At 37.7% G+C, this 13,277-nt stretch overlaps 1 protein-coding gene across 1 annotated transcript; it reads left to right on the top strand.

The window, feature by feature from the left end:
• Positions 1-147: 147 nt before the first annotated feature.
• Positions 148-7,212, top strand: rpp21.S (ribonuclease P/MRP 21kDa subunit S homeolog; the record flags this gene model as incomplete). The annotated part of the gene is given in 6 exon segments (NM_001095738.1): positions 148-182; positions 332-426; positions 1,005-1,105; positions 1,430-1,512; positions 4,167-4,304; positions 6,854-7,212. Coding segments are annotated over 5 exon segments (465 nt in total). The 3' UTR covers positions 6,940-7,212.
• Positions 7,213-13,277: the final 6,065 nt, after the last annotated feature.

The raw sequence follows: 13,277 nt of genomic DNA, 5'->3' as shown, positions 1-13,277 counted from the left end.
GGATGGAAGCATGAGCGGCTAGTGACAGGAAGTCGCTTTCCTTCATCATTAAACCGGAAGTTACCGTGTTTTACCTGGTAATATAGTAGTGGGGTTAAAAGAGGCGAGTTTACACACAATAAGTTAACGGACAACGCAAGTGGGACTAATTCTAGCTTTGTTCGAGTAGCGGAACAGTGCAGGTAAGTCGTGATTCGCGAGTGGGGTTGTGTTATGAGATTTGCATTAAGCCTTAACATGTGCATATTTTAACCAAACACAGTGACACCATAATTATTTTGGGACTTAATGACAATGAGTTGTGACAGAAATTTCCAATTTTAATTCACAGAACTGAAAATACTTTCTCACTCTGGAATTCACAGAAAAATGACAACTCAAATTAAAGATAAAGAAGCTTTTCAGCGACTGAGCTTTCTATACCAGGTAAGTAAATCATTTAAGATAATGTGATATGTAGTGGCAATAAACTGAACTGTATATAAGAGAATAGTAAATCATCCTGCATTCTCTGTAATTTTTTTATCCACTATACTTAAAAGGCATGTCCATGCAAAATGACTTTTATTTAATTTGCCTTCTTCATATCTATCTATATATCTTCCATTCACAAAACATTGGCTGGAGCAGTAGTCTGGATCACAGAAAGGCCAGATAGATGCTGTTTTCAATAGCAATTATCTTAACATATAAAACACGAAATTTTTTAATCCCGAATTCTGAAGGAGAATCCTAGAAATATTTGTGGCATCGTGAGGAATGGAGTCTTGGCTGGAAGGGCACTTAATGCTGTTTTAGTGGTACATGTAGTCAGAACCAGCAGTACAGAAAATTGCAAAGCACAGGCATATTTTGCTTTGAATAATAATTACAAACAATGTTTATTTTTACATTTTATATGTGGCCTTGCAGCTATGTGGAGGGTAAGCTATACATATTATACATAAATGTTATATTTTGCTTTTTAAAAAATAAAATAGCTGTGTTTTTTTTCATTTCCCAAGGCTGCACATTGTGTTTTGGCTCAAAACCCAGAGAATGTCGAGCTGGCTAGATTTTACTGTCACACTCAAAGAATGATTGGCAGAAGATTGGTGTTGAGACAGTAAGTATTTTTATACATCTATTACTGATATTGGTCTATGCGTTGTGCTAATGGGACTTTAGTGTTGAGCACAAAAGGCACAATTCTAGCATTATTTTATGCCTGCTACAAGTCCTTGTAAAACTTTATACCAGCCGCTAGGTGTAAATAGCAAAATACGGGCACAAGATTTGAGCCGATGATGATGAATTATTTAACTTGTCTCACATCTACATATAAATTTTAGTGCACCCCTACTGTACACTTTAAAAATCTTTATTATATATATATATATATATATATATATATATATATATATATATATATATATATATTCTTTTATAGGGACCCATCTATCAAAAGAACTATTTGTAAAAAATGCAGCTCTCTGCTTATATCTGGTGTGACTTCAACAGTGCGACAAAAAAGTAAGTAAAAATTACTTGGTTACATATTAAAATTATTCAATTACTTGTTTAAATAATTTAAATAAATAATAATCATGACATTACTGTCAAATAAGCTGTCAAAATGACCGATATCGGCAGCTTTATCTGCTTGAAAAGGCCACCTTAAGGCAGATGAACTGACATATTGCTCTGTGGGAGACATATGGTTACTGCTTGGGAAAGCCGTAATTGAGAATAATGAGCTGTCAATGGCTGATCCTCGCAGTTTTGGTTGAGGATCAATTGGAAACACTTGCTTTGGTGTGTTCCTGACCAGTTCTCAGTGATTGGAATTTTCAAGTATTTGCTATAGTCAGTGGACACCAATTTCTTTTTCCACAAGAAAGTTAAGCAAAATAAAAATGAAAAACATAAAGAAATTAAAGGACAAGGAAAGTTAAGCTAGAAATGTTGTACATTATGTTATAGGCTTCTGTACCAACCCCAGGCAACCACAGTCCTTTAGCAGTAAAGATCTGTGTCTCCAAAGATAGCCCAGTAGCTCCCCATGTTCTTTTCTGCTGATTCAGTGCTCATGATCTGTGCTGCTGTCACTTACTGAGCTTAGGGACCGACTCAAAATATACAGTACACATAGAATACAAATGTCACAGTATAAGGCTGATTAGTAATTAATATGGACAATTACTGCATGGCAGCACAGAAACCAGTGCAACTAGCATCCAAATTTAATAATCAGCCCTGTAGCATCAGCTTGTATGACAGACCAACCTTGTTTTCTGCTTGATAATTTGCTACAACCCCTAAGCTTAGCTTCTCTACAGCTGCTCAGAGCATGTTAATGTTGCAGACACTTTCCAAGATGGTGACCCCTGTAACAAGTTTAAAGTCCTGGATCATTGCTGCTATTGAGAAGCTGAGACTTTAGGCTGGTGCAATAAGTTCAATATATAAAACATGGCATTTTTAGTCCTATTCATTTTGGGGGTTCCTTCTCCTTTAAGAACAAATAAAAAACATGATTTCCTTTTCCTAGGATTTAAAGCAACAATTAGCAATATTCATATCATAGTAGTAGAAGCATAGTTTAGTTAAAACTTTGATATAGTCAGTTGCAGCATTATATATATATATATATATATATATATATATATATATATATATATATATATATATATAGCTGCAACTGACTATATCAATTTTTTACTATACTATGCTTCTACTACTATGATATGAATATATGAATATAAGGCAGTAGAAATAGTAATACACTATAACATTAGGCAAGTAGCCATTCATAATCTTAAATGGGTAGTTTATCTTTAACTTTCAGTATGATGTAGACAGGGATCCCCAACCTTTTTTATCCATGAGCCACATTCATATATAAAAATATACCAGCATGTAAAAACTTCCTGGGAATGCCATACAAGGGCAGGGGTTAGCTATTTGGTTGCCCTTGTGTGGACTGGCAGACTACAGGAGGCTCTAATTGGCAGTATACTTAGTTTGTATGCTATTAAAACCAGCCTCAAAGCCTGAAATTCAAACATAAGTGTCTGCTGAGGCAATTGAGAGCAACATACTAGGGATTGGTGAGCAACATTTTGCTAGCAAGCCACTGGTTGTGGATTACTGAAGTAGACATTGATATTCTGAGAAAATCTACAATTCGTCTTCACTTATTTTTTTTCTGTGGTTTTTTAGTTATTTAATTTTCTGTTCAACACTTTGGTATTTCAGCAGTTATATGGTTGCTAGGGTCTTGTTTACTTGACTTCCTTATTTACTTATTGAATATGTGAAGGGCTGATTAAGAAGGTAAGTAATAGCAAGTAGCAATTACAAAATTATAGGCTAATTGTAGACTAACACTAAAAAAAAAAAACCATGTAGAATATTTGCAGAAATAGGGCATTCTATAACATACTAGAATGTAACTTAAAGGAATTGTTTAGTATGGGTCATAACTGTTTGCTTTTGAATCTGAGCTGAATGCTAAGAATCAATTGCAACCTCACTGAACATTTATGTCCCATGTGGTCCCTCTTAAAGTCTCTGACTAACTAAGAGTTCGAGAGCTGCAAAGCAGAAAGTTGGATTCTGTTAGACATCCGCTCACTCCAGCATTTAAGATTACATGTTTGGCTAAATAACTATATTAGAAATGTTTTTTTATTTTGCACAGCCTATCTATTTACCCAGTTCTTATTTTCACACTGAACTGTTCTTTTAAATGTGAACCACCCTTTAAATGTAATTTTTTTATTTTTTTTGATTATGAAACCTGAATGGGCTGCGTTTGTGCAAAACTTTCATCTCCATTATAGAAAAAACTGCATTGTGTGAACAAACTATCCTATTTGCTGGGGTTACGGAAACGGGTGGAACTGATGATTACCTGTACTATATGTATTCCATTCTGGACTTATTGTGTGTGTTGTGTTGGGCTTAAGGTTCTCAATATTTACAGTAAATAGCCTCATTTCTTTTTAGTCTTCTTTTGTAAAGGCGACAGTGCTACCTACTAAAACTTTACACTCCTTTGCATAATACATTTTTGAGTAACCCAATTTTTGAAATCAAACAAAATAATAAAAGCAGTGAGCAATGAGAGATGTGTGTGTTATCTTTACATTTTAACTTGCTTACACAATGCCTTGTATCCTCAGAACTTCGTGGGCAACGGAAAACTGTTGTAAGATGCTTATCTTGCGGACTTACTAAGCGTTTCGTTAGTAACCCAAATTACAAGCTATGGTGTGAGCAGCCAGAGGCGCTACTGGAAAACCAGCCCAAAACAGATCAAGGTAATTATGTGGGGTTTTTTCATGGTTCGTTTTGTATTAAATCATTTTTGTCAAGAAAAGCAGGGACCCACTCCCTATACACCTTTTCCAAAAGACCTTGTCATGAGACAACAAACTATTGCTACATAGGCCTTGTTCCTGCTTCCCAAACAATTAGAAAGTTCATTTTTAAATGGATACTGTTGCAGAGAATTTTTTTTTTCTTCTCCAAAACGCATCAATAAATAGTGCTGCTCCAGCAGAGTGCTGCACTGAAATCCGTTTTTTTAAAAGAGAGAACTTTTTTTTTATATATATATATATATATATATATATTAATTTTGAAATTTGTCATGGGGCTAGACATTTTGTCTACACTGCAATTTGGAGTGATGTCAGCCTCCCTCCCCAGAAGCCCATCAGCAGACAATGGGTAGCTAACCAGATAGTGGCTACCTGACACCTCTGCTGACAGGCCCGGATTTAGGGAAAGGCCCACTAGGCCCGGGCCTAGGGTGGCAAGATGTTAGGGGCAGCAAGAAGGCGCCCCCTAACATCTTGTGTAAGTCGGCTGCTCCTGATAGATCCGGCTGGCTTTAGGACCGCTCCTCCTGCCTATCTCCCGCTGTGGCTCCGCCCCCTCCCACTCCTCTCTGTGCTCGTGCTGCTGCTGCCTCTGCCGTGCTGTGTGTGTCCCAGCAAGCTGATCTGTTCCTTAGCTGGTATGTACATTTAACATTTCCCCTGCAGATCTGCTGTATATCGGCCATGTAGAGAAATATGTCATAGTCAACTTGCAGATTTGCTGGAGGTGCAGAATCACAAGTGTTCTAAACCTGTTACAGATGTTTTTATGGCCCTTTCCTGCTTCCTACAAAATGAAAACCATTTCAGTTCTATTACACAATTAGTCTATTTTTAATCTAGAACTTTTTATGCTTTAAGTTACTGCTACGATAATCAAGATGAAATAAATATTTATAAACAAACTAATAATATGAATTTAATGCTATAAATTAATGGCTACATATGAAACTTGATAAATGAATTTTGTACATGATTTTATATATATATTGTGTGATGAAATTAAAAACTTCAATTAATTTAAATCCATTTACTCCATTTAATTAATGATTATTATATTTCATTAAGAAGAAATTTACAAGAGTGCGACATAAGGGACCTTTTTCGTTTCAACCTATAACAGAATTAGGTTTCCTTCCTTACACTTTTCCTTTGTTTACAAAATGTGATTGACTTGCATCTTAGCTGCAGGGTTCAGCAGAACATATTGGTTTTCTGTTATCTGACATACAGACTTGTGCAGCAGCAGATACGGCCAGAAACTGCTTCTTATAAGAACAGCTGCGCTGCAGTACCTAGTGCAACATCAGACACAGTTTGTTCTATTTGTAAATGATCTTTTCAACTGGAAACAGGGTACTCTGAGAATTACTCATGTATAATAAGAGATAATGTACCCCCTACTGTAAATGATAAGGATATTAGAAGTCACTGAGGGGTTCTATGGCCATATAAAGGCACAAGGCTGCAGGCTGAGTTATACAGGGAACTCTGAGTATCACTCATGTATTATAATGGATAATGTACCCCCTACTGTAAATGATAAGGATATTAGAAGTTACTGACGGGGTTGTTCTGTGACCATATGAAGACACAAGGCTGCAGGCTGAGTTATACAGGGAACTCTGAGTATCACTCATGTATTATAAGGGATAATGTCTGCTGAGAAATAGGAACTACAAAGATTATGCTGCTGCCAAGATTTGACTTTTTTATTTTATAATAAATATTTAACTGATGCTGCGGCTGCCCACTGGAGCACAATTGACAAACTTATCAAAACACATCTCTCTCTGCATCTATGTATAAAAAGGTGTCTATATATAGAGAATATATATAGATAAATCTCAAACAAGCCTAACTGCTAGTTGATCCATCTGATCCACTTTTGCATAAATGTCCTGATTGGAAAAAGATTCACATCCAGAAAATGCGGGCGGGGGGGGGGCGGCACAGTAGCTGGGCCTAGGGGGGCAAGAAGGGTAAATCCGGCCCTGTCTGCTGAAGGATTTGTTTGGCATTGCTTAAGGTGCCCCAGGAAAAACCCTGCTTTTTTCTGCTTGGGTGCTATTCTCATGTCTTGCTCTAGGTGGGGCCCTCGGTAGTGGTGAAATACCATGGGAATGGGAAACAATAGCTGTCTCAAAGCAGTTCCACCCTGAAGTGCTGGCTCTTTCTCAAAGTTCAGAATCAGGCAGAATATTACAGCTAAAAAAATACATTTGTTGGTTCAAGAATAAAAGTTTGAATGGTAGAGTGAATTATTTGGAATGTAATTTAAAAATAAAAAGTAAACAATAAAAATCATGACATAATCCCTTTAAGATATCTTCAATCACTCTTCCAATTGGTATTACTGGTTTAAATAACTGGGTAATTTTATATGAAACATTTACCTAGCTGTAACAACCTATTATTTTTCTGTTTTTGGCAGACATTTACATTTACCTAGCTGTAACAACCTATTATTTTTCTGTTTTTGGCAGACAAAAAGCCTGAACATAAAAAGGATCTTTCAAAAGTAAAGGGATCTTCAGCCACACGTGCAGATGAAAAGAAGCAAACTTCATAATCTACAGTGTTTGCACACATGGATATTATGCCACCACAGACTGATAGGAAACCAATCCTCTGAGGAAAATTTATGAGAAGGAAACTAATACAGTTGTACATTGCAAGGCATCTGTGCCAATATTTTTTTTTAGTTAGGCTGCAGTGGATTTAACACAAGACAGCATGGTTGTGTATGAATTCAAACTTTTTTTTTTTTTATATTTATAACTTTTGTTGGGGGCAGTGTTGTGTCAAAGATATTGTGAATAAAACAATTTGCTAATTTGGATAAGATCAATGATTTTGCTGTTTAGTCCTAGATTTTGAAGTGACAAATGTAAGATTAAAGTATATTTACCTTTATTAGGGATGTGTCAATCCATCATTGTTGGATTCAGCCATAAATGTAATCCTCCACAGAAGATTTCACACCAAATACCAACTTTATCCAAAACCTATGTATCACCCATGTATCGTTACGCACCAAGAAAAAGCACCCTAAATATGATTGCCAGGGTTCCTCCAAACAGTTTGGTGGCCATTGTTCATAGGTTTACCAAAGTATCTGGCATTTAGAGGCCTCAAAATGAAGTTAGCGCAGACAAATAGTCCTGTGGGTAACTTCATCTAATGAGAAATCAACGCATTGACTGCATTTTTGTGGGGTAAAAACACAGAAATAAATGTTTACCCCCAAAACCCATATATTTTTGGAAAGTACACATTCTACTGAATCTAAAATGGGTACCCATGCCTTTCTGCTCCAAACTACTGAGTCGCAAGGCTTTCCCAAAGTTGTCGGTTTTGGTGAAATATCTGAAAATTGCCTCAAAGCTTCAACTTCCCAGCACCATATCACCCATGTATCATTACGTACTAAGAAAAAGCACCCTAAATATGATTGCCAGGGTTCCTCTGAACATTTTGGTGGCCATTGTTCATAAGTTTACCAAAGTATCTGGCATTTAGAGGCCCCAAAATGAAGTTAGCGCATACAAACAGTTCCGTGGGTAACTTCAGCTAATGAAAGATCAACACATTGACTGCATTTTTGTGGGGTAAAAACACAGAAATATATGTTTGCCCCCCAAAACCCATATAGTTTTGGAAAGTATACATTCTACCGAATCTAAAATGGGTACCCATGCCTTTCTGCTCCAAACTACTGAGTCGCAAGGCTTTCCCACAATTGTCGGTTTTGGTGAAATATCTGAAAATTGCCTCAAAGCTTCAACTTCTCAGCACCATATCACCCATGTATCGTTATGCACCAAGAAAAAGCACCCTAAATATGATTGCCAGGGTTCCTCCGAACAGTTTGGTGGCCATTGTTCATAGGTTTACCAAAGTATCTGGCATTTAGAGGCCTCAAAATGAAGTTAGTGCATACAAATAGTCCTGTGGGTAACTTCAGCTAATGAAAGATCAACACATTAACTGCATTTTTTGTGGGGTAAAAACACAGAAATATATGTTTACCCCCCAAACCCATACATTTTTGGAAAGTACACATTCTACAGAATCTAAAATGGGTACCCATGCCTTATTGCTCCAAACTACTGAGTCGCAAGGCTTTCCCAAAGTTGTCGGTTTTGGTGAAATATCTGAAAATTGCCTCAATGCTTCAACTTTCCAGCATCATATCGCCCATGTATCATTACGTATAACAAAAAAGCACCCAAATTGTGATTGCCAGGGGTCCTCCAAACAGTTTGGTGCCCACTGTGCATAGGTTTACCAAAGTATATGGCATTTAGAGGCCCCAAAATGAAGTTAGCACATACAAATTGTCCTGTGGGTAACTTCAGCTAATGAAAAATCAGCACATTGTCTGCATTTTTGTGGGGTAAAAACACAGAAATATATGTTTACCCCCCAAACCCATACATTTTTGGAAAGTACACATTCTACAGAATCTAAAATGGGTACCCATGCCTTGCTGCTCCAAACTACTGAGTCGCAAGGCTTTGCCAAATTTGGCGGTTTTGGTGAAATATCTGAAAATTGCCTCAAAGCTTCAACTTTCCAGCATCGTATTGTCCATGTATCATTACCAGCATAAAGCATCCTAAATATAAACATAGGGGTCTACTAAATAGTTTGATGCCCAATGTGCATAGATATACCAAACTATGTGGCGCACAGAGACCCCCAAATTACAATATGTATAGACATTTTCACGGCTGACGCGCTGGCTGCTGCAACATAACCACCCGGTGTGTGTATTATGCGACATTAGACCACCTAACAGTACAGAGACCCAGAAAACCATATATTTCCAGAAAGTACACATTCTGACGAATCCAATATGGGTAAATAAGTGTTTCTACTACAAACTGCCAAACTGCAAAGCAATGCTGAACATAAAGTTTTTTATCAAATTTCTGAAAATCGTCACAAAGCTTGAATTTTACCCCATTATATGCCCCACATTTCGTAACTTATCAGCATAAAACATCCTAAATATGAACGCCAGGGGTCTACTGAACACTTTGATGCTCAATATGCATAGATATACCAAACTATGTGGCGCACAGAGACCCCCAAATGAAAATACTGTATATACATTTTCACGGCTGACGCGCTGGCTGCTGCAATATAAGCACCTGGTGTGTGTATTATGCGACATTAGACCCCCCTAACAGTACAGAGACCCCAGAAAACCATATATTTTCAGAAAGTACACATTCTGACGAATCCAATATGGGTAAATAAGTGTTTCTACTACAAACTGCCAAACTGCAAAGCAATGCTGAACATAACGGTTTTTATCAAATTTCTGAAAATCGTCACAAAGCTTGAATTTTACCCCATTATATGCTCCACGTTTCGTAACGTATCAGCATAAAACATCCTAAATATGAACGCCAGGGGTCTACTGAAAACTTTGATGCCCAATATGCATAGATATACCAATCTATGTGGCGCACAGAGACCCCCAAATGACAATAGTGTATATACATTTTCACGGCTGACGCGCTGGCTGCTGCAATATAAGCACCTGGTGTGTGTATTATGCGACATTAGACCCCCCTAACAGTACAGAGACCCCAGAAAACCATATATTTTCAGAAAGTACACATTCTGACGAATCCAGTATGGGTAAATAAGTGTTTCTACTACAAACTGCCAAACTGCAAAGCAATGCTGAACATAACGTTTTTTATCAAATTTCTGAAAATCGTCACAAAGCTTGAATTTTACCCCATTATATGCTCCATGTTTCGTAACGTATCAGCATAAAACATCCTAAATATGAACGCCAGAGGTCTACTGAACACTTTGATGCTCAATATGCATAGATATACCAAACTATGTAGCGCACAGAGACCACCAAATGACAATAGTGTATATACATTTTCACAGCTGACGCGCTGGCTGCTGCAATATAAGCACCTGGTGTGTGTATTATGCAACATTAGACCCCCCTAACAGTACAGAGACCCCAGAAAACCATATATTTTCAGAAAGTACACATTCTGACGAATCCAATATGGGTAAATAAGTGTTTCTACTACAAACTGCCAAACTGCAAAGCAATGCTGAACATAACCGTTTTTATCAAATTTCTGAAAATCGTCACAAAGCTTGAATTTTACCCCATTATATGCCCCACATTTCGTAACGTATCAGCATAAAACATCCTAAATATGAACGCCAGGGGTCTACTGAACACTTTGATGCCCAATATGCATAGATATACCAAACTATGTGGCGCACAGAGACCACCAAATGACAATAGTGTATATACATTTTCACAGCTGACGCGCTGGCTGCTGCAATATAAGCACCTGGTGTGTGTATTATGCGACATTAGACCCCCCTAACAGTACAGAGACCCCAGAAAACCAGATATTTTCAGAAAGTACACATTCTGACGAATCCAATATGGGTAAATAAGTGTTTCTACTACAAACTGCCAAACTGCAAAGCAATGCTGAACATAACCGTTTTTATCAAATTTCTGAAAATCGTCACAAAGCTTGAATTTTACCCCATTATATGCCCCACATTTCGTAACGTATCAGCATAAAACATCCTAAATATGAACGCCAGGGGTCTACTGAACACTTTGATGCCCAATATGCATAGATATACCAAACTATGTGGCGCACAGAGACCACCAAATGACAATAGTGTATATACATTTTCACAGCTGACGCGCTGGCTGCTGCAATATAAGCACCTGGTGTGTGTATTATGCGACATTAGACCCCCCTAACAGTACAGAGACCCCAGAAAACCATATATTTTCAGAAAGTACACATTCTGACGAATCCAATATGGGTAAATAAGTGTTTCTACTACAAACTGCCAAACTGCAAAGCAATGCTGAACATAACAGTTTTTATCAAATTTCTGAAAATCGTCACAAAGCTTGAATTTTACCCCATTATATGCCCCACATTTCGTAACGTATCAGCATAAAACATCCTAAATATGAACGCCAGGGGTCTACTGAACACTTTGATGCCCAATATGCATAGATATACCAAACTATGTGGCGCACAGAGACCCCCAAATGGATATATAGTAGATAAAATTTACAAGGCAAATTAAAATAAGGCAGTAAAGAGTGAAATGAAAAAAAATCCAATAAAACCACAAAAATCAATGTTTTTTTTCCAGAATAGTGTTATCGGCCGTCAGAATCACAGTTTGAATATTTTAGCTGGGCCAAACAGGTTATACGGCTAGAAACAAGTGAACACAACATATGCAGAGCTGAAAATGCAATAAAATGGCTAAAAATTCAATAAAATGGCTAAAAATGCACCAAAATACCCAAAATTGCAATATAATCACCGAAATAATATACAAAAGATATTGCACAGTACGGTTAGCGAATACGCTATTCGTAATGGCAATAAAACATTTTTTTCAGAAAAAAAAAGAGACGATGCGATAAGAAAAAAAAAAAAAGCCACAATGCCATGTATGTGCGTGTGTACAAATGGTAAATTACATGTTATGTGCGCGTGTGTGCGTGTGCACGTGTGTGTAAGTGCAGTGAGTGTAAGTGACCCCCCCAATCCCCAAAAATGTATGTGTAAGTGTGAATCTAAGTGTGTATTACTGTAATAAGTATGTGTTGGTGTGTTTGTGTGTGTAATTGTTGCACTAACCTGAAAAAGTCGCTGAAGACTGTTGCACACGATGTGGAGGGATCCCAGGAAGACATCTGCGACGATCTGCGTGTCCCTGTGCTGTGGGGGCGGAGATCTACGGCGCGGTGTAGGCTGCAGCAGCAGGACACATAAGTAACACGTGCCTGCTGCTGCTTTTGGGCCCCTGGGCGATCGCGCCCCAGGGGCCACTCGATCCCCTGCTCTGCTCGTTGCCTAGGGGCAGGGGATCGAAGCGGAACGGAGCGAGCGGCTCTAACAGCCGCTCCTCCGCTCCACAACCCAGAAGTGCTGCAGAACGTAGAATCTACGTTCTGTGGCATTTCAAGTTACTTTTCCACAGAACGTAGATTCTACGTTCTGTGGCACTTAAAGGGTTAATGTAGATAGCTTGAATATGGGATTAAATTAAAACAACAATATTTCCTTACATCATAGTTTGAAAATAATTAACAAAGAAGCCAGTGATGTAAAATAGTTTTCCTGGTTACAGCAGTTAATCTTTCTGCTAAGAGTTTTTCCGAACGTGTAAGTTTTAATTGTGGGGGGGGGGTATTCCAAAAATTGCCCATGTTAATGTAAAGGGTGCAGTTTGTTGTGTTAGAGATTTCCAATATCCCTGAACTTCTCCCCATAATTTTTGGATACTAGGGCAAAGCCATAGACAGTGTACGAGGTCAGTTCTAGGTTGTTGGCATCTCAGGCATTTGTCTGTATTTGTAGTACCTATATGATGTCTCCGAAGTGGTGTCAGATACGATTGATGTAGTATCTGTAGAGACATTTCCTGATATTTAATAGTAGAAAGTGTTTGCATAGTCTTTGTGTGAAATTGGAGTATCTTAGCAGCTTCTGTCTGCGGAATTACTGAGGTCTATTTGCTTATAAAATTAATTGGAGTTTCAATTAAAAATGTGGTCCTAATTGTACGATAGATTTGAGATGTAGTCTTAACTGTAGTGCCTCTGGGCCATAATGTATTTATTCAGTTATTTTTATCGATCTGAAAAAGATGTTGTAGAGCTTTTGTAGCAAAATGTAGAATTTGAATAGAGAGTAGGTAGTCCTCAGATAGAAATTGGAATTTCTGAGCTAAGTTTCCTTTGGTAATTATGGTGAATTTGTCAGTAGCAACATCTTTGATCAATCTCAATCTATTATTTTTCCCCATTGGAAATGTTGGGTTACCCATCCATGTGAGATAGATGGATTTGCCTGATGTGAGTTTAAA

This window comes from Xenopus laevis, chromosome 2S (assembly GCF_017654675.1).
Source record: "Xenopus laevis strain J_2021 chromosome 2S, Xenopus_laevis_v10.1, whole genome shotgun sequence".
NCBI lineage: Eukaryota > Metazoa > Chordata > Amphibia > Anura > Pipidae > Xenopus > Xenopus laevis.
This window is presented reverse-complemented; position numbering and strand designations above follow the sequence as displayed.